Genomic DNA, 20,991 nt, shown 5'->3' with positions numbered 1-20,991 from the left:
GGGACTTAGAAATCACTGGCCACCCTTTTTTATAATCATCACTTTCAGGCAGCAAGAAGAGTGGGTTTCAGGGGCAGATCACAGTATATCACTTCTCTGTGTAACTCTCTACTGGCTTCCCTTTTCTCTTGGAATAGTCCAGTTTCCCCTCCTTCCACTTCAAGGGTCCTTGGGATCTGGCTGTTGCCCACCTCTCAGACCCCACCCCCCATACCCCTTCCTGCCATCCCCTTGTGTCCCAGCCACATCGCCTTTCCTGTGGTGACACAAACACACCAAGCTCATTTCCTTCTCAGATGCTTTGCACTTGCTGTTCCCTCTGCTGGAAACACTTTCCTCCCAGATCTTCAAGCAGCTGCCACTTTCTCATCACTCAGGTCTCAGCTGAAACATCACCTTCTCAGAGAGCTTCCCTGCTCTCCACGCTTTCTCTCCTCCACTCTCTCTCACTTTATCCATTTTGTATTTTTCACCATCTGGAATTACCTTGTTGTTTTATTTATTGCCAGTATCTCTCCTGCCTGACACCCCCACTGGAATAATCAGATTCAAGAAAACAGGATCTACGCACAGCACAGGGCCTAGCATAAAGTAGGGGGTCAATAAAATGAATGAGTATATAGTAGGAGAGATGGTTGGTGGATGGGTGGGTGAGAGGATGGGTGGATAAGTGAGTGGATGGGTGGATGGATGGGTTGTTGGGTAGATGGGTGGATGGGTCAGTGAGGAAATGGGTAAGTAGGTGGTTGGATAGATGGCTGGATAGGTGAGTAGATGAGTGAGTGGGTGGATAGATAGATGGGTAGGTGGGTAGATGGGTGGATGGGTAGATGGGTGAGAGGATGAGTGGATGGATGGTGGATGGATGGGGAGTCTGAGCCCATGTCCTGTCTAACTGCCTTCACTCTCTAACTTGTTTCTTGCCCTTTAAAAAAGTGTGTCCTGTTATCCCTTTTAGATTAGGAGCTAACTTGGGGCTCTGACACTTAAAGCCCCTCCAGACTCCCCACTTCACATCAGCTCAGGCACTGCAGCCTCAGTGCCACCTGCTCCAGTCACTGAATTCACCTGCCTTCAAAGCGCATTAAACTGATCATTAGGAGGCTGATAAAACCCTTACCCTGCATGGGCACACTTCCTCCCTTGCCTGCTTCCTGCTGCCCGTCAGCTGGGCCTGCCTGTCACTGTTGCCAGGAGCTAGGAGAAAGCTCCGAGGCTCCTCTCGCCTGACAAGACATACAGGTGAGCTGAGCGCCTTTGTCCTCACAGCAGCCCCCTGGGATCGTGTCACTCAGTCCCCGCCCCTCCAGGGCTGTTCTTGGAGAGGGGAAGTGGGAGGCAGCAGATCTCTTTGAGGACTCCTCACCCGAGCTAGGGGGCCTGTGAGGTTGCCAAGGGGTGGCCGCTGTGGCAGCCTCACGCACAGAGAGCTTTCTGTGAGCAGCCCTGGCGTCTTGGCCAAGAGGCTGGAGGAGGGAAGGGGCACTGTTGCGGCCTTGGCTCACTCCAATCGCTGAGGAGTAACAGGGTCCAGGGGCGCATTTGGGCAGATGGGCAGCAGGCAATTAGCCTGGAGAGTGCAGGGTGGACCCACAGGGCTGAGAGTCCACATTCAGGGGATGCCTTGATGCAGGTCCCAGGCCATTCTTAGCATGAGGTCCTGAGGGCAAGGAAGACGTCTCTCCCTAACTGGAAAATTCCATCTCGGTGAAATCTGATTGAAGAAAACATCCAATTCTCTACATTATTTTTGAGTAGGGGAAACACACACACACACAGCAGAATGAAGCATATAGTAAGATACCATATCACAAAGAGTCTAACATCAAGCCAAACTACATCTAGTTATCTCAACATATACCTGTATACAAGCAGAGAAAGGCCCCGAAGGTGACACATCAGACTTTCACCAATGGTCTCTTCCCTGAAAAAAACTGGGATTTGGTGGGGGTGGGGAGGTATTTGTAGTCTTTATTTTTTTTAGAAAAAATAAGGTATTAATGTTGTAGATGTGAAATTACAGATTAATTTTAAAGATATTCACCAAGGATGTTATTTAGACTGTGATGATCAGACTTAGCCCTTGAAGGAAGTGGCATGAAGAGTCACGGAAGGGCATGAGAGGGTCCCAACTGACATAGGAGCCCCCCAACCCATGGCAAACCTTGTGAGTGCCACCTTTCACCTCGGAGCATCCCTGGGACAGGGCGCCCCGGCTGCCTCCCCACACCTGACCCTCCTCGCAGCTCCCTCCAAGATCCCACCCTAAGGTGACAGAGGCAAACCCAGGAATTGGTTCCAGGACCCAGGGAGCAGAGAGGATGGGGAGCCAATGCCCAAGGGATGGGGAGTGTTCTGCTCTACTGATCCAATAATGCCAGAGCTGCAGCCTCTCGGCTTCTGCCCTGCCAAGTGACAGCGTCCGCATGCTCATGCAAGGGGGTTATTTTATTAACCAGATAGATTAAGCATCTCTCCTTCTAATTACCAGTTTAATTAACCTTGGCACACAGTATGTACCAACCCCCAAGGGACTGAGTCAGAATTGCCGTGCTGGGTGAGCATTGCGCATCTGCTCTGCCCAGCTTCAGCTGGCCCTCAAGGGACCAAGACCGCAGGCTGTGAGGGCCAGGCGTCGGTGGTACCAGGGAGGAGCGGAGGGAAACGTGAATGGGGGTTGTCTGGAGCCTCTCAGGACGATCTTGCTGTGGATGCTGGATTCCATCACGGCCACCTCCCCAGCAGCCCTTCTGGAAGTGATCCCGGGCCACTCTACTTGGGTCTCCCCGGTACCTGCAGGGTAGCAATGGGCCCTGACTAAAGCCTGAGAACCAGAAGACTTGTTGTCAACTACCACTCACTGCATAGTGATGGTGCGGGTGCTGCCTTCAATTCCCTGAGCCTCAGTTTTCTCATCTGCAAAATGAGCACAGTGAGACCTAGGACATGGGGCAACTTATGAAGTTTAATTCAGAGAACAGAGGTCAGGATGCCTTGTAAATTACACTCACTTGTTCGCTCGCTCATTCAGCACATATTTATGGACCATGCGCTACGTGTTGACAAAAGTGAGCAAAACAATGATGAACAGGGAAAATCTGGAGATCAGGTTTCCTGGAAATTGACCAGCGTCTGGCTAAGAACCCCAGAATCATCCCCAAGTGTGTGTGCATGGGAGCGCATGCGTACACGCACACACACACCCCTTCCTGACCTATCACCCACAGCACCCCACCCTGGCACACACCTCACAGACACTTGTGCATGACACTTGGGCACACACTTGCTCCTTCACAGCCGTGCACAGAACACACACCATCTCAGAAATGTGCCCACACGCATGGAGACAACTCTGTTCTCAAAAAACGTGAGGCCAGGGATATCACATGAATAAGAAGCACAGAGGCCCTGGTAAAGGGGGGTTTCTATATTTATTTATTTAAAGGCTTATTAAAATCCTAACCCAGTCTCCTCTTCACTTAATGCAGTGTTATTGGAGCCTCCTGGTGCGTGTGTGGGAGGGTGAGGATGGGAGTCTGTGTATTTTCACATGTGTGAGGAGAAGCCTCTCACCGCGCTGTGTGGAGAGTATGCTGACGTGTGTGAGTGTGAGTGACTGCGTGTGTGCACCCGGGTGTGCGTGTGCCTGTGTCCCAGTGTGGCATGCTAGGGGTGTGTTATGCTCTCATGCTTCTTAGGACCTTTCAGTATTGAGCAGTGTTTTTCAACCTATTTTTCACTATTGCCCACGTAAGGAGCCTAATAGACATCTTTTCCCCTAATCGCTCCCTCTCTGAAATTGTAATACCACAGATACACTGTCTTTTTAGGTACTGTATATAGATCTGTTCTTTATATAGAGAAAGAGTCAGATTTTTTTTCACCCACCTCCAGCCACCAAAGAACCAATTCCTGCCCCCTCCAGGGCAATACTGCCCCCGTTGAGAATTCATGATGTAGAGTGAGAGTTTCTGGCTCCAGTGGCCTATGACCCCTGACCTCCTGTGCCGTGGTTCCCAGTCTAGAGGGCCCAGATGGAAACCTCTTAAAATGCAGATCTCTGGGGCCCACCTGGAGAACCTGTAGCAAACTTGGGAAGGAGTCCAGAAATCTGGGTTTTAGCAAGTTCCCAGGGTATTCTGATGCCCTGACTGAGGGAGGGCTCTGAGGTGGAAGGGATCACCTGATCTGAGAGGACAGGCTCTGCCTGGAGCCCCCACCTAGTCCTAGAGAACTTGGAATCTCAACCCACAAAGGCTGGGCCCTGGCCAGCAGGGCCTCCCTATATGAGAGCCCCAAGGCACTCCAAAGTGGCTGGGGAGAATCTGGTTGCTGGACCAGAACCCATCCAACTGACCAGGACTTAGAGAAGACACAATGAGGAGTGTGACCATGAGGCTGGAGCCTAAAACAAACACTGACCCAAGTGTCTGGAGCCCCCTTTTCCTCCTGTTCAGTAGAGCCACACTGACCTGGGCCTTCCTTCAGGGAGCCCCAACCTCCTCCCAGTCCCAGGGAGGAGGCAGAAAGTTACCTCCAGATCAGCCCTGGGACTGCAGTGGGAGCTCCAAGTTGTCAGGGACCATAACCCCCTCTGGGAGTTGCCAAGGACTTGGTAGCAAAATCCATAAAAAACAGAGACTCCCTACCTGGCCCTGCCCTTTTGGTGCCAAAGAAAATCTCTGCCTCTTTGCAGGACTGGACCAGTGCCAAGCCCCAGCCCTGGGTGTCTGAGTGATCAGAACACAGGGGACCAATTGATGCTCTGTGGGCAGTGGTCCAACATGGGGCTGCCAAGGGGTGGATGGGAGCCTGGAAGGAGGGAGGGGCCATTGTGGTGGCCAAGGAGCAGGGTGGGGTGGGGGGTATAAGTGACTCTGTGAGGGTATGATGGCAGGGGAGGGGAAGATGGAATGAGAGTGCATGGGGGATGGAGATAGAGATGGAAGGAGCACAGAGAAAGAATGGGGGTGGGGCGGGGGGGGGGCACTGCGGTCGGGTGGGGAAGCCAGAAAGGCATCCTTCTCCCTCTCTTAAGCTTTTAAAGGCATCAGAGCATCTTGCTAATTGTTCATCTCCCAGAGACACTAATGAAATTAACTCTGCAAAATGCTCATCAGGTCATCTGCAGAGGGCATGGTGCCAGGTTTCCACTTGGTCCAATCCCGTCCTCCTCCTCCTCCTTCTCCTCACCTCCTCCTGCCCCTTCCTGATGATTCTCCACCCCCTCCTTTTCACACAGGCCCCTCAGAAGGCAACACCTCACCTTCAAGCCTGCCTGAGAGCGCCCAGTGGGGACACTAGAAATGGGGGCCGTGTAGCCAAGGAAACCTCTGTGTCTGAGATACCATAGAGCTCGTGGAGCTGGAAAGATTATCTCTGGGTGTGTGTTTCTGAGTGTGTGTGTGTGTGTGTGTGTGTGTAAAATAGCATATACATCATAGGAACATGTGTCTCTAATAAAACCATTTGTTAGACTGAACGTTCTTTCAATCACTCAGCAAACATTTTTGGAGCAGCCTCTGAGTTTAAATCCTCAACCCATCCCTTACAAGCTGAGTGACTTTAGGGCAAGGTACATCCCCTCTCTGTGCCCAAGTTTTTGTATCTACACAATGAGGATGATAACAGCATAAGGGGTTGTGAGTATTGATAGAGATAAACCAGGTAAGGAGCTTAGTGCTGTGCTGGGCAGTGGTGAGTCGCAAGAGATTCCAGGTGCTGTCCGTGGTCCTGAAAGCTCCGAGGTGAGAAGATCTCACTTCGTGCGCTGAGGCACAGGCGAGTCCCAGGCACGAAACTCTCAGTAGCATGGGGCTGCGTGGAGAATGGACACGAAAACAGTCTGTGCAAGAAAGAAGTGGGACTATCTGGAAGTGTTTTACATGTATGTAAATATATACAAAAAACGCATGTTTTTATTGACTGTGCCCAATATTGATTCAGTATTGATTGATTGTATTATTGATTGTGTGCATCTGTGTGAGCTGGGTGTGGGAAGTGCATTTGTGTTAGGAGCAGAGACTGGATTTTGCATGCTGTGTGTGTGTGTGTGTGTGTGTGTGTGTGTGTTGGATTCAGGGCATCAGTGGATGTTGGTATTCTGCGTGGAAGGGATTGGTCCAGATATTGCTGGGGGTCCTATGAAGGGGTATGTTTCTAGTTCTCCCTCCCCTCTTACCCCTACACATAAGTCACTTGTCTTATGACTAGGCTCTCATTACATCCTAACTTACAACTAGGAGGATATTTATGTCTTCTCCCACAGGCCGCAGTTTCCTTCAATGGGTAACATTAAGCCTTACAAACACTAGGCACTAATAAATGCTTGTCCTATCTTAGGCAGGGCTCTAGAACAGATTTTTATAAAGGATGATTCTGTACCATTCTTTCAAATGAAAATGACAGAAACCCATATGGGCTTAAACAACAACAACAACAAAACAGGCTCATGTAACTGAAAAACCAGGGGTGGATCTGGTAGCTTCAGGAGCAGCTGGATCCAGGGGGGTTGAATGAAGAACCAGGATTCAGCCCTTCTCTCTTCTCCAGTCTCTGCTCTTCTCTGCCCAAGATTTAGTCTCAGGCACGTGCTCATCACTGCTGGCAGCCCTAGGATCACTTCTTTGCTTCTTCAAGTTCAGTAAGAAAAGAAATTCTTTCTCTCCTGAGTTCCAACAAAGTCCTAGAAATGAGCTTCGGTGGCTTGGCTCAGGTCACATGTTCATCCTTGAATGAATTGCTCTGTTCAGGGAATAGGATGCTGTGTGCCCTGAAGCATTGTGCCATCCTCTGGAACTGGGGTGGGGTCGCCCCCACATGAAGCTCATGCACTTATGGTGGGGAGGGGTGATCCCTCAAAGGAAAGATAGGAAGATGCTGTTTTCAGAAAGTAGAAACTAGATGCTGAGCAGTGGGCAGATATGAATGCTGGAATCATGGCAGGGACCATCAAGAGCCAATCTGGGGTCACCAAGAACAAGTCCTTCCTGCCAAACTAATTTCCTGTGTGATTGGGTTATTGGCCTGGTAGATCAGAGCAAAGCAGGAGCCTCATGAGTCTGGGGCTCGGCAGGGTATTTCCACTTATTTTGTAGATGCGGCAGTTATACGTGAGCTGAAGGATGGTGTGATCAGAGGCTTCCCAGTGGATGAAAGAGAAGCTGACATCGTCCCAGTGCAACTTGCAGGTCGTGTAGAGTGGGGAGCCGCTGAGACCTGTCCTTGGTCCTGCTCTGAGCCGCCTGTTTAGTAAGGACTTGATTGAAAGTACATATGACTTCCCAGTCTCATTTGGATATGACAGGAAGCTGAAGAAAATAGCAAGTCCCCTGCCTGACAGCCTCCAGTTGCTGAGACGGCTCCACATGGGAAAGAGGGGTTAGATGGAATACAATGGGATAGAACTGGGATGAATTGAAGTCTCTGAATTTAAATTCAGAAAGCCAGTGACCCTGTTGGGTAAGATGGGTAACACCCTGTTGTTGGCAGCACCCATGGCAAAGACCTAAGTGGTGTTCCTCAAAGTGAGGTTTTCAGACCACTGGCACCAGTAAAAATAGCTGGTAGGGGATGACGGTGGGGGTCTTGGTAAAAGCACAGATTCCTAGACGCCTTCCCGGACATACGAGTTAGAACCAGGACCGGGCAGGGCCTGGAGGGGTGCGTTTTCATCATCATTACAGGTGCTCCGGCACGTCTCCAAGACAGCAGTGGCCTCACCACGAGATCTGAGATCCCTCAGTCTGGTGGGCACTAACAGTACGATGTCACGATCACAGCTGGCTGGGACCCTGCTTGCGCAGTGCACGAGGCTGCAGGGGCGGGAGATGTGCCAGTTCCCCTCAGGAGATGCCTTCAGAGGGCTGGTCCCATTGGAGATCTCCCACTGCGGGGGCCAGGGTGTCGAAGGTGCCAGCACAGCATTACTGGAGGGAGAAAATCCAGGGTAGACCCAGACTTTGCTCTGATGTAAATGAAATGGAAGTCTTCTGAAATAACAGAAAAAAAGAAGTGGTAGACGTGCTTGATGTGGCCCCAGAAGACAAGAGGAGAGGAGACATTTGTGGCCAGGTGGTGAAACCTGTGCCCTGTCTCTGGGATGTTGCAAGGGAGCTGTAGACACTTGCAGGAGGGTCCCCCCTAGGCAGGATCTGGCTCCTCCTTCCCTTTGAGTCTAGGGCTCAAGAGCAGAAGAGGTTGGAGATGTCAGTGGCCCTCCTACCTGGCCATCAACCTTTGGGTCTGAGATAAGCCCTTCCTGGCAGCCCTCCAACCTGGATTCTTAAGCAGAATTCAGGTGAGATGTCTACTCCCCTGTCTCCTCAAGGGTATCCCTGCTCCTTTTCCTGACATGGTCCTGAGTACCACTTGGATGCGGACAGCTGACCTGAGACCTGAGTGACTAAAAGGAATCATCCATGTGAAGATCTGGGGACAGGAAAGCAAACAGGAAGGACTGGAGGTTGGGGTGAGCCTGGATGCTGGAGAAACAGAAGGGAGGCCACCATGGCCAGGGCCCAGGCAGTGCTGCAGTGTAGGAAGGGGTGGCTCATGCCGGGCCTGGAGGCTGTGGTCGGCACCACATGCTTTCCATGTATTTCAGCAGCTGCCTTCCAGGCATGTGATAGAAATGCTCTTTCTTGTCCTCTTGGGTGGGGCTGTAGGGCCAACTCTGGCCATTGAAGTGTGAGCGGAAGTGACGTGTGTCATTTCTGAGATGAGCCATTGATTGCTGGCGGGTGTACCTCCAGAACCCGTGTTTCCTCTCCCTCACCTGAGAGTGGCTGCTTTGTCAGCCTGGGTCCTTGAGTGACAAAGATCTGGAGCAGCAGACCCATGATGGATAAATAAGAAATAAAACTTTGTTGATTTGAGCCACAAAGACCTGGGGACTGTTACCACAACATTACCTAGTCTATCTTGACTGCTACACAAACCATCTTATTCTGGTTGAAGAGAGAGGGCCAGAGAAATGACCAGAGCAACCAAACTGAACAGAGAAAGAGAATCTTCCATTTCCTGTACCCCAAACCTCATTCCCAGATCCTCATCCCAGAGCAAAAATGGCAGGAGGAAATGTAAGGAGCATGGACATTGAATTCGAACCTTGTACAGAGTCATCTCAGCTAACCTTGCAATTGTTGAATAAGGTTGGCGCTGGGCATAAGGTACTTTCCTTCCCCAAGCCTCAGTTACCTCATCTATAAAATGGGGATAATAATGTTTATTTAACAGGACTTCTCATGAGGATCAAACCAAATTATAAATGTAGACAAACACAGCAGAGTCCAGCACAAACCATTATGATATCATCTTATAACCCAGCCCCAATGCCAGTCTTTCATCCTCAACTACTTCCTTCCAGTGCCCAAATCCCAGTTCCTAATCATCTCCCCATATTGGGGGCCCCGAATGCAGGTCCTGCTATTGTTTCACCTCTCTCACCCACCTCTTTCCTGGCAGTAGGGTGGGGCATAATGTCAGAGAGAGCAGCCTGGGCACACTGCTCCCCCCAACACACACACACACACACACACACACACACACACACACACACACACACACCCTACACACACACACCTCCCCCCACACACACACACTCCTATTGGGTAGATCAGAGCCCCTTGACACAGTCTATGCACAAGCAACCCCCAAAGCAGAGTTCAAAACCCAGAGCTGGTGGATATTTGTGGACATCTTCATCTGGGCTCACATGAAGTTAAATTTAAAAAATATTTTGGTTAAAAAAATTAAATCAGAAAATTTCATATATTGATAAAATGGCTTCTATTGAAAATTTGGAAGATGTGGCCCTACTGGGCCCCACCCCACCCCCCACCAAACTGGCACCTGGAGAAGAGCCAGCTGTGCCTGGAAATGGGACCCTGTGCCCAGTCCCCAGAGCTGCCATTGCCTCCTTGGCACTGAAGCCCAGCATCTATAGATATGCATCTGGACATTGGCTGATGCTTTTCACAGTAAAGAGGAAAGCAAAACATTTCTCACAACCCTTCTCTATCAAAAGTGGGAAACAAAAGACATACCGAGAGAGGGCCTCCTGTTTCAAGAAATATAGGAGAGCTCATATCTCTTTGTGGAAGCGACGACCATTCTTATACCGCCCAGCATGCAGCATCAATTTATATTATCGACTGGCCCCTGTAGGCGTTTTAGTTTGCGACTGTGCCCTCACCCTCCTCATTCTCCTCCCGACCCAGAGTAGGACCCTCTCTTTTTCTAACCACTCTCCCTGTGCACGTTGGTGCGCGTTTGTCATTTCCTTTCTCCTTCAAGGCAACCCTCTGTTTATTTTAACCCGATTAGGGGATGGGGGTGGGGAACAGGAGGCTCCTGCAGCCGTGGTTGCTGGAGGCTCCGGGAGACAACGTGACTTGCCCAAGGTCACAGAGCTAGAAGGTGGAGGCTCCTAGACCCTACCCAAGATCTCTCTAGCTCCCAAAGCCCAGTAGGTTCCTTCACGCCCACGTCGCCGGCGCGGTGCGCGCTCGGGGCGCAAACACCGCGCGCCCTGTCGGCTGCGCTGCATCCTAGGGTTGTTTTCCTTAGGTGAACGGTGCCGCGGGGTTATGAAAACCTGGGGTCACTCTGAGGTCCACCAGGCTGCGTGGCTGGGACTGCGGGCGGCTCCCAGTCTGGCCTACCCGCGTACCTCCACGCGCGGGCAAGGACCCGGACGCTCTCCCGCAGTCCCCTATCCAGGCTACGGGCTGGGTGGCGTACCGCGGCACGCTGACAGCCTCGGAGAGCGGCCGGGAGGCGGGGAGTGGGGTGGGGTGGGGGTAGAGAACTGCAGCGGAACCTACCCCGGGCACCTCTGCCCCGGGCCGCCGTCTGCAGCCTGGCGCCGCGCCGGGGTCGCCGCAGCCCCGGGCCCCTCCCGGGCCACCTGTGCGCAGACTAGCGGGCCCGGGAGAGCCCGGATCCGGAGAACCGATCCACTCCGGGTTTCAGACTTCTGGCCGGTCCCTGGAGATCGCGCGGGGCGGTGGGAGGCCTCCCCGCCCACCACCCCGGCCCCTCCCCAGGGGAGCCTCGGGCATCGCCGGGAGGGATCCCCGGAGCTGGGGGGTGGCCCGCTCGCGCGGCGCGGGGCTGCCGGGCCCCTCCTTCCTCCCCCCGCCCCGCCCTGCTGCCGCCCCGCTCCGTGGCTCCAGTCCGGGTTTTGCGGCGCCCGCCGGCCCGCTCCCCGGCTGCGGGCTCCGCGCGGCGGCTGGCTCGGCGCGCGGCGCGGCTAGCGCTGCGCTCCGCCCCGGCTGCATTGCTGCGCTCCCGGAGCCCAGGGGAGCCACGCGCCGCGTGCGCCCCGCAGCCGGCCGCCCGGAGGCAGCGCAGTCCGCTGGCATGGGCCCCGGGGGCGCCCGGGGCTGGGGCTCTGGGCTGAGGCGCTGAAAGGCGTCCTCTCGTCCGCGGGGCCCCGCGCCCGGCCCGCCCGTCCGCGGCCATGGCCGTCCGGTCCGGCCTGTGGCCAGCTTTCCTGGGCATAGTCCTCGCCGCCTGGCTCCGCGGCTCGGGTGAGTCACGCGCGCGCCCTAGGGAGGCTTGCGGGGGACCGTGCGCGCGAACGCTCGCTGCTGTGGGGGGGGTCCCTGACCTGCACTGCCGGACCCGGCGGGGAGCCCCCCGGGGCCAAACTTTGCGAGGCGGGACGCGGGGGCCGCCTCTCGCTGCTGCGCAGCTTCCCCGCGCGCTTCCCCGGAAGCCTGGGTTCTGCCAAGTCCAGCAGCAGCTGTCAGCGCGTGGGGCCGGAGAGTGTAGACGCCCCACGCTTCCAGGCGGGGGAAGTTTGCTGGTTGCCCGTCCCCACAGCAGGGCCGGGGGTTTAGATCAACGCCGCGGAGAGTCTGCCTTTGCCGGTTAGCAGATTAGAGGGTTTTGACCACATCCCAAGTGCCCAGGAAATTGAGGAGGGGGGTTAAGATACCTCTTCCCGGCAGCATCTGCCCCAAACAGCTACTCACAATTCCCAGCTTGGCACCTGGCCTCTGCCCACGTCCGGAACACAGTGTCCTCCTCTGTCCCCGCCACACACGCTCGCGCACGCACACATTCAGGCGTGGAGGCGCATCCACCAGCCCTTGCAGCCCGCACAGTCAGAAAGCCAGGGCCCCTGGCCCGCACGGTGGCTTCTGGCCTTCCTGGTGCGTGGGGGCCAGAGTTGTGTGCGGTGGATTCGCTACCGCTTCCCCCCTACCTTTCTCTGTACAGCCCTCTCTCTCCCTTCCTGTCCCTTTGGCCACCCTCACCTGCCCCATAACTTAGCCCTCAGCCCACCTCCTGGGGGCGGGGGGAGTTCCCCTGCATCCTTTGTCTGTTCTCCCTGAGCTTCCACCTGGGCTGAGTTGTGGGGGGCCTTCTGATCCCTGCCCGACCTCCATGCACTTAGCAGAGCTGAGTGTCTATGTGTATGGTGGGGGAAGGGAGTGTCATTTGTGTGATCAAGGGGACACGGAGCTTGCCCTAGCAATTCTTGACTCTTGCTGCCCTGAGACCCTGCGGGGGCGGGGGGGTGCTGCTCAGTCCGGCCAGGCCATTGTTATCCCAGGGGTGTCAGAAGGGAGCACTGGGGTCCCTGAGACGGGAAGCCCGACTACTAGAGATGAATGAGTGAAGGCTCAGAAACCAGCCTGATGATCGAGGCTGATGGCTGTTTCCTTAAAGGGTCTCTGCGTACTGCATCCTGCCTCCACCACTGCCTGGCCGCCCTCCCCATCCTGCCCGCCTCAGTCCTCCCGCCACCTCATCCTATCCACTCTCTCTCCCTTTCCGTCATCCCATCACCCCCCAACCAAAGCCTCACTTTCACAAACCCCTCTGGCCCATGACCTCCCGTCCTCATCCGGACTGAGCTGAGAGGCTGCCTTGCCACGGGGCGTGTGTTAGGGGTGTGTGTGCATCACTCAGGGGTACGGGTTGCACCGCGGACCGTGGTGAGCCGGGGGTGTTCGTGGTCCGCACACACGGGAGGTGTTGCTGGATCCCCAGTAGAGGCCCAGGGCCTGTTTACCGCGTCGGATGCACGCGAGAGAGCGGTGTGGTCATGTCTGCATGTTGCCCACGTGAGCACATGTGAGGGCTGTGGGTGGGCATGTGTGCCCAGGCCGTGGTGGGGGCTGGCCACACACATACCCCCTTGGTATGTGTGTGGCCAGATGAGCGTGTGTGATGGTGGGCCTACCGTACGTGTGTAACGGTTGTGAGCAGTGGCACAGGTGAGAGTGTGTAGATGAGAGAGTGACGGGTGCTGGTGAGTCAGGGCGCTGCAGCCTGGGGGGTGCTGTGTGGATTCCTTGGGAGGCCGTAGAGTGGGGGAACTGCATCCCTGGGTCTCAGGGCACCTGTTGGGGCCTCGTGCAAGGTTGCCCAGGGAGCTGGCACCGGAGGACACCCATGCCGCATGGCTGCCCTGAAGCAGAGCGTGCCTCTGGGCATCAACTCTCAGGCCCATGTGAGGGGCTGCTGACGGGCATGGGGCCCTTCTTGCCATCTGGGGCCCCTTACTGCTGGCCCCCACAGGCTCCGGGCACATGTGCCCAGCAGGCTGGCCCTGCGCTGACCCCGGCTCCTCCCGCACCGCCCATTCAGCTCCTTGGCAACAGCAACCAGTGAAAAATGTGTCTGTGAGTGGCTGAGGGAGGGACGGCCAGCCAGGCGGCAGGGGGCGCCGGGGGCCAGCATGACCGAAGCCTCCTGTTCCCCAGGCCAGGTACCCACCCTCTGTCTCCTGATATCACACAAAGCCCGTCCCTTCAGCACACTCACCCGGGTGGGCCCTCTCTGTGCCCGCACACACAGGGACCCGTCTCCCAGGCTTTTCCCATTCACACCCAGTCACACAGCTGGCACCTGCCTCCACGCCCCTGTGGGCCGCACACACCTGTCGGCTTCCCTGTCTCAGATCTCTGCACTCCTGAGGAGAGGGGCCCCCATGGAGCTGCGTGTCCTGGAAGGTGGGGCTGAGGGCATCCCTGAGCCGTGGCCTTGTCCATCCTCTCCCCAGCAGTCTGTCCCGGCAGCCCCTTCCTCAGGCCCCTTCCCCACCTTCAGGGCTGATCCTGGACCCCTCTTTCCACCCCCCACCCCTAGGCTGGAGCAGTTGGTTGCTGGGAGGGTGTCTTAATTCTTCGGGGCTAAGAGATACCCTGCTGTCACTCACCCCACCTTGGGACGGGGGTCTGCTCTTTGGGTCCCCCCCAGGCACTCCCAGGAGAGGGCTGGCCCTCTGACTGGTCCACCTGCTTTTCCTTGCCTGTGCTGGGAGGGGCTTCTGTTAGGAGTCTGGGGATTGGCATTTGATCCAGGTAGCAGACACCGAACTAAGAGGCACTGACTGTCCTGCTTCCTAGGAGCAGCCAACTTTGGCCTCCGCCAGGGGCCAAGACCCCCCCTCCTGTATCCCTGCCTCCTGCCTGGCGCCGCTCTGGGCCCCAGACCTGCGGACTCAAGCCGTAGAGTCTCAGAGGCAGCAGCTGCCCTCAGCCGGGGGTGCGGGACTTCAGGTGAAGGCCCCAGCGCTGGACTTGGCTGCCACCTGAGACACGTGTGTACACACACGCGTGTGTGCATGCACCCACACACATGTACACACACACAGACGCACGCGTGCTGTCTCACGTACGTGCACCTGCTCATTCCAGGCCAACCCTTTCCTTCAGTCCCCTCCTCCCTGCGGCCCTGGCATCCCCCCTCCCCTTTTGCCCCCAGCCTGGGGCTAGAGACCTGAGAGTCTCTCTTGGCTCTAACCATCTCCTTCACGCTTCCTGTCTAATGTGTCACCAAGTCCTCCAGCTTAGCCCTACTTGTGATCTTGCTCACGTCCCGCTCCTCCTCTGTCCCCTCCCTCCCCAGCCCTTTCTCCCTCACCTTTCTCACATGGACTCCCACTCATTCCCTTCCTGTGCCTCCTCCACTTAGACTAAGGCCCCTGGTGCCCCGGCTTGAACCCACTAGAAAGCCTTCCGTGGCACCCCAGTTCCAGCAGGTGAAGTCTGAACCCTGAGCCCAGGAGCCCTTAGAGAAACACCTGCATCACCACACATCCCTGAGCGGATGTGTTGACAGGTTGGGTGTCTCCCTGGCTCTGACGGCTGGTGGGCTGGACATCTACACCGCAGGCAAGCTCTGGCTTCCCCACACGGTACCTCCCTTGCCTCGCAGAACCTGGTGTCCACCCGGCCAGCCAGCCACGCTCCCCATCCGATACCCCAGCTATGTTCTCAGCTCTGTCCAGATCCAGGCCAAGCCCCCTGCTGCTGCCAGTCCCCACTGTTCTGCTTATCTCAGCCCCCAGCCTCAATCCAGCTGCCCCAGGAGGCCTCCCCAACTCCTCCGAAGACCCGGGCAGGGGCCATGCACCGCAGTGAGCCCTGAGTGGGCCACAGGACAGAGGTGCTGATTCTTCAGCCCTGGAGAGGCACGTGGGGCCGGGGGCAGCCGCCAGAGGCATCTGGCCTGAGCCACCTCCTCATTCACGCCAGTGCTTCCCACAAGTACTGCCATTGTCTGTGGCACTGCTACCCTGTTCTCAGCCCCCAGCACGCTCCGAGTCACAGCCAGTCAAGTGCTTAGTTTTTCTCTTTCTTTCCTCTGCGTGAGTTCAGGTTCTCTGGCTAGGTGGGGAAGGCTGCTGCGGCTAGGAAGGAGGAGAGACGTTTTCTCTGTTCCCTCCACAGCCCTCCTCATCCCTGTACCTGAGCACAGTCTGTCCTGCTCCAGGGAGGCTGGAGGTGGCTCCTGTCCAGGGCGGGGACCATCTAGCTAATGCCCCCCACACAGATGGCAAACCAGCTCACGGGATCCTGGGTGTCTGTGGGTCCCTCACACAGGTATGCCCATGTGTGTGAAGCAGGAACCTCCCTGCCCACCTGCAGCTCCCCCAGGCCGAGATATTCCCAGGTGGGTGTCTTCTCAAGCGAGGAAAGTCATTCTGGCCCCCAGACTTGCAAGCTCAAGCCCCTGGGAGGTGGGGCTGTGGGTCACCCAGCTATGGCGTTACCCATCCTGACCCTGACAATCTGTCCGGGTGGCCTCTTCCTCGGGCCCCACCCCCATCCTCAGGGCCAGAGTTGACACCAAGACTGGTGGCTCTGCGAGCACCTACCCAGGGCTGCTGGCTCCTGAGGCTCAGCCCCAGCGGAGCCCAGCCTCTGGGCCCTGACCGTCCTTACCACCCGGATGGGCGACCAGCTTCCTGCAGTCAATTCTGCTGGCCCAGCCCTCCGTTCCTCTTGTTTGCTCCCATAAGCGTGGCATCAAAGGGTCCTCCTGCCTCCTGGGGAAGCTTGGCCCCCATTTCCTGTGGAGTAGGAAGGGCAGGGCTTTGGAGGCAGACAGGCCCTGTTTCAGTCTAAGCCACCTGACCTTGGATGAGTCACTTTTACTCCCCAGCCTGTTTGCACCTTTGTAGAATGGGGTCACATCTGCTTCCTGGGGTTATAGTAACAAGTTGACGGGCAACGTAGAGCACCCAGGGTGGACCCTGACATGGAGCAGGTGCCCATGTGCCTCCTTCCTCCATTTTCCCTGGCATTTGAAGGAACATAAGTTAGGACAGGGTGGGGTCTCAGGCTGCATCAGGCCCCAAGCTCGTATAGAGGAGAGACGACGTCTCCGTAGCAGCTGCTTCAACTCTTGCTGTCTCAGCCCCAGGTGGGAGCCCCCGGGAGGAGTCATTGCTTCTAATTGGAAGAAGCCCCCTACCCACCCCCCATCTGTACACACATCACTCCCTGCAGGGCCTGGCTCAGACACCAGTTGGTCCACTGTACAAAGAGCTCTGCTTGAGGGTTCTGTGAAGGTGATGATTTGGGCTCAGCTTGTGCTCAAACTGTGTGCTGATGAGTGGCTCTGACACACAGAACGTGGCAGCAAAGCGGGGTGGGGCCCCTGGGTGGAACTCAGTTCTGCCTCGAGCTCTGGGGTTTGATTGCTGTGTGATCTTGGACAAATCACTTAACCCTTTAGTTTTGTATACTAAAGGGTTGGGCTTGAGGACTGTTGGGGGCTATGCCCAGAGAAGCTGCCTTATGAGCCTGGGGTGGACCGTGCACCCAGCAGAGGTTCCCCCAGGAGCTATTCACACCGGCCAAAGCCACCAGCCACGCTGGCTGCAGCTGCCTGTGTTGCCTTGGAGCCAGGTGGCTGTTGCCACAGGGCCAAAGGTGACCGTGAGACAGAGGTGGGACCTGTGAGTCCCAGCGCCCAGGCAAGGAAGCAGCATCCTGGTTTAGCTGGTGAACACCGCCAGTGGCAAAAACAGGCCTTCTCAGGACCCCCAGGAATTAAGGGTTCCAGCGCCTGAGGCCCACCCTCTTCCCAGGGACTGATGTCAGATGCCGCAGGCAGCCTTGGGCCCCCTGGGAACCCAGGGACGTGGAGGAGGTGATAGGATGGTTGAGTTGGCAGGCTCTGGAGTCTGGGTTTGGACCAGGGCTCCGACTAGGGGGAGGCAAGGGAGGGGCCCAGGATGCAAAATTTAAGCCGTGTGAGTGCAGGGTCAGCCCCTGGGAGTGAGTGCCTCCTTGCATTTTGTGCGCTTGGCAGCCCCTTTCTCCCCCTAGTCCTGGCCGTGGATCGAGCTCCTCCCTGTACTTCTGCATCTCCTGTCTCTACCATATCACACAAGGACCTAACTCACAGGGCGGTTGTGTGCATTAGGTGGACTGATGCACATCAATCCTGGCACACAGGAGGTGCTCAGTAAACGCTAGCAATTGCTGGAGGTGGGGATGGCAGAGGGCATCGTCTATCCCCTCATATGGGGAGTGAGGGAGTCCTTGGTGCCCTCTTTGTGGAAGAGGGTGCCGCTAGGGGTCCAGGCGAGAGGGCAGAGGCCTGAGAGGAGGCCTCCATCCGGGGATGGGGGACAGGGCCGGTGTCTTTTTTCTGCCTCCTTTGACACGCAGGGGCAGGGCACATGGACATCCCCTGCCCCTCCCGCTCTCCAGGTGCAGTTGTTGGCTGGGCCATCCCAGCCCTGTTTGAGACGGAGGAGACAGTGAGCTTCACAGCCATCAGGAGAGGCCTAAAAAGCAGCTGCTCCCCAGGGGAGGCCACAAAGGGCAAGTTTTAGGTCCCACTTAGATGGGGGAAGGGACCCTGAACTCCCTGCCTATGAGTGGGCCATGGTCAGAGCACCAAGGGCCAGTGCTCTGATGGGGGAGTCCCCCAGATGCAGCCCCTCCCTATGCCAGGATGTCAGAGCTGTGTCCCTCTGGAAGGCTCAGGGTCACCTTGAGCTCCAGGCTAACACATGACTGAGGTTTGGGGAGGGGGAGTCAGTCTGGATCGATCCTTGGAGAGGGAGCTCTGGCCCCCGTATTCCACCCCTGCCATATATCTCCACAGCCAGGGTGGCAGGTGGGACTCCCCGTGCCCCACCCCAGCATGTCCAGCCCAGAGCCTGCAGGGAGATACACCTCGATTTAGACCCTACCCCCTCCTTATTGGAGCAGAGACCAGATGGAGTTGAGAGGCTGTTGGTTTTTCCCATATCTACCTCTTTCCAGCCCTTCCCACCCCATCACCAAATGGGGGCGGGGAAGGGGGGGAATGACAGGCACTCGCAGGTAGGAGTGATTCCTTAGCGTCCCAGCGTGACCGGAGCCTTCCCCTCAACCCCACCACGTTGTCCGGGTAGCTTGGCGGGCGGGGGTCCCGGGCTAGAGGCAAGCCTCCCGTGTGGCGGGCGAGCTGCGGGGCACACGAGCGGCCGTGTAGCGGCAGGTGCCCGAGCCAATGGGAGCCGGGGCCCAGGGGATGAGCAATTAGCCGCGGCGCCCGCGCGCGGGGGCTCTGGAGAGGGGCGCGCCCCGGGGCCGTCCGGGGAGACGGGGCGCTGCGCGCCTGCCCTGCCCCGCCCGCGCCTCCGCCCGGCGCCGGGTACCGAGCGCGCGGTGAACTCGGCGGCCGCGCAGGGAAGGGGCGGGATCCCTCCGCCCGCCAGCCCGCCCGCGGCCGCCCGCCGGATTAGCGGCTCTTTGTTCGGGGCCTGTTAACAAGTTGCTGGCTGAGCGCTCGGCTGCCGCCCGGGGAGCAGGCGTCCAGCCTCCGGGCACGGCGGCTCGGCGGCCTCCGCCGCTCCCAGGTTCCCTCGCCCGCCCGGCTGCAGCCCCCACCCCGCCGCCTTCCGCGGGGCCCCGGAGACGTGGCCGGGCGGTGGGCCCCTCTGGCGGTCTGGTGTGTGCGGCGTTTCTAGAGTCCCCGGGCTGACCTCGCGGCGGAAGGGAGGAGATTTCCCGGGCATCTCCTGTAGGCTTCCAGGGAGCCGCTGTGGTCCGTCCCATTTTACAGATGAGGGAGGGCACGGCTTCCCGAGGTCCCCCATGGGCATCGTCGGCAGGCCCGGGGTTCCAACCCAGGTCTTTGACATCCAGACTCATTCTCCTTCTGCTAAGAGGTTTGAAGCCTGGGGCGGGAAAAGGAGGAGGCTTCGGTGGCTGAAACCTTGTATTCTTAATTGCCTTGGTGATGGTCGGAACCGTGGCCGGGGCTGGGCTCTGCCTGCATCATCTGATCAGAACTTCAGGACAACCCAGGAGGTAGGTGAGGTTCGTCACACTTATTAGATGAGGACACTGAGGCTCAGAGAAGTGGCAGAGCTGGGACCTTGTTACTGTTCAGCCTCACCTCCCCCACCCACACCAGCAGAGAGCAGAACCAGGTCTCATGTGTCCATTTACTGTCAGGAGTTTCTCTGGTGCCCCATGGATTTGAAAGTCCACTGGAGAAAGTCAGGGGACCTTGCTTCTCTGCATCGTCTTGGGCTAATTCCCTGACCTCCCAGAGCCTGTTTCCCCCCCCACCCCCGTACATCCTGCCCCTTCGCACCACCCTACCACCGCGGTGCAGGCTGGGATGTCCAAGCCACAGGATTTTGACTATAAAAACCCCTGGGGGTCAGTTTTCCAACTTGCCCAGGGCCATGCATCTTCAGGTGGCTGGGGTTGTTCAAAGCAACTTTCTTACATGAGGTGGAATCCTTCCCAGTAAGCTCCCCCAGATAGTTCTTGGCTTTTCCTTCCGGGGCCACACAGGGTGGCGTCTCCCTTTTCAGTTATTTAAGACAGGGCCCCGGGGGCTTCCTAGGTGGCGCAGTGGTTAAGAATCCGCCTGCCAATGCAGAGGACATGGGTTCGATCCCTGCTCCAGGAAGATCCCACATGCTGCGGAGCAACTAAGCCCGTGTGCCAATAAATAAAAAATAAATAAATAAATAAAAAATTAAAAAAAAAAAAAAAAAAAAAAGAACCCAGAAGACAGGGCCCCATCTGCCCTTCCCCAGGCCTGGCACCTCCTGTCCACTAGCTATTCCTCATGTGGCGGGTTCCAAGCCCCCTTCTCTATCCCCAGCATCTTTGTTAGCTGCCTCTGGATGTCAGTTCCAAGAGGGCATCCCACTGCCCCACAGTGCCCTGCCGTGGACTAGCATGGGATACTAAGCATGTCTGTTGCAAATATTGGAAAACTCAACCCAAGCTGACTTTAGCAGGGGAGAAAAAAAAAAAAAAGATTTATTGCCACATGTAACTGAAGGGCCAGGGGTAGCTCTGGCTTCAGGCATGATTGGATCCGGGGAGAACAGTGTGACCAGGATTCATCCCTCTTCGCTGCTTTGGCAGGAGAGTGGGGGATGTTGGTGCCACTCTCCAACAACCTTTCCCCTCACAGTCCCAAGGTAGCTGCCAGAAGTTATCAGGGCTACATCCTTGCAGGCCTAATCCAAGGGGAAAGAGACACTCTCTCTTCCCTTAGCCATCCAACAAATGTCCTGGTCTTTCCTCATTGGTCCAACGCAAGTGCTGTCAGAGTGAGTCAGTCCCCACAGCCAGGGGTTATGGTTGCGCAGGTTAGCTTGGGCCCAAGCCACCTATGTCACTGTCCTGTTACCCAGGCTGTTTGCCACCACACACAGCTTCCTGTCCATGGAGAAGGGATGGGCACGTGACCCTCAGATTTGACCAGTATGTCATC

General features: G+C 56.7%; 1 protein-coding gene across 1 annotated transcript in view; it reads left to right on the top strand.

Annotated features, from left to right (window-relative positions):
• Nucleotides 1–11,464: 11,464 nt before the first annotated feature.
• Nucleotides 11,465–20,991, top strand: part of UNC5A (unc-5 netrin receptor A) — a 60,773-nt gene continuing 51,246 nt past the window's right edge. Inside the window, exon 1 of the mRNA XM_057747035.1 lies at nucleotides 11,465–11,534. Within this exon, the coding sequence (XP_057603018.1) occupies nucleotides 11,465–11,534 (70 nt within the window). The remainder of the gene's footprint in view (nucleotides 11,535–20,991) is intronic.

This window comes from Hippopotamus amphibius, chromosome 1 (genome assembly GCF_030028045.1).
Source record: "Hippopotamus amphibius kiboko isolate mHipAmp2 chromosome 1, mHipAmp2.hap2, whole genome shotgun sequence".
Classification (NCBI taxonomy): domain Eukaryota; kingdom Metazoa; phylum Chordata; class Mammalia; order Artiodactyla; family Hippopotamidae; genus Hippopotamus; species Hippopotamus amphibius.
Note: the sequence above shows the minus strand (reverse complement) of the source record. Positions and strands in the feature narration are given on the sequence as shown.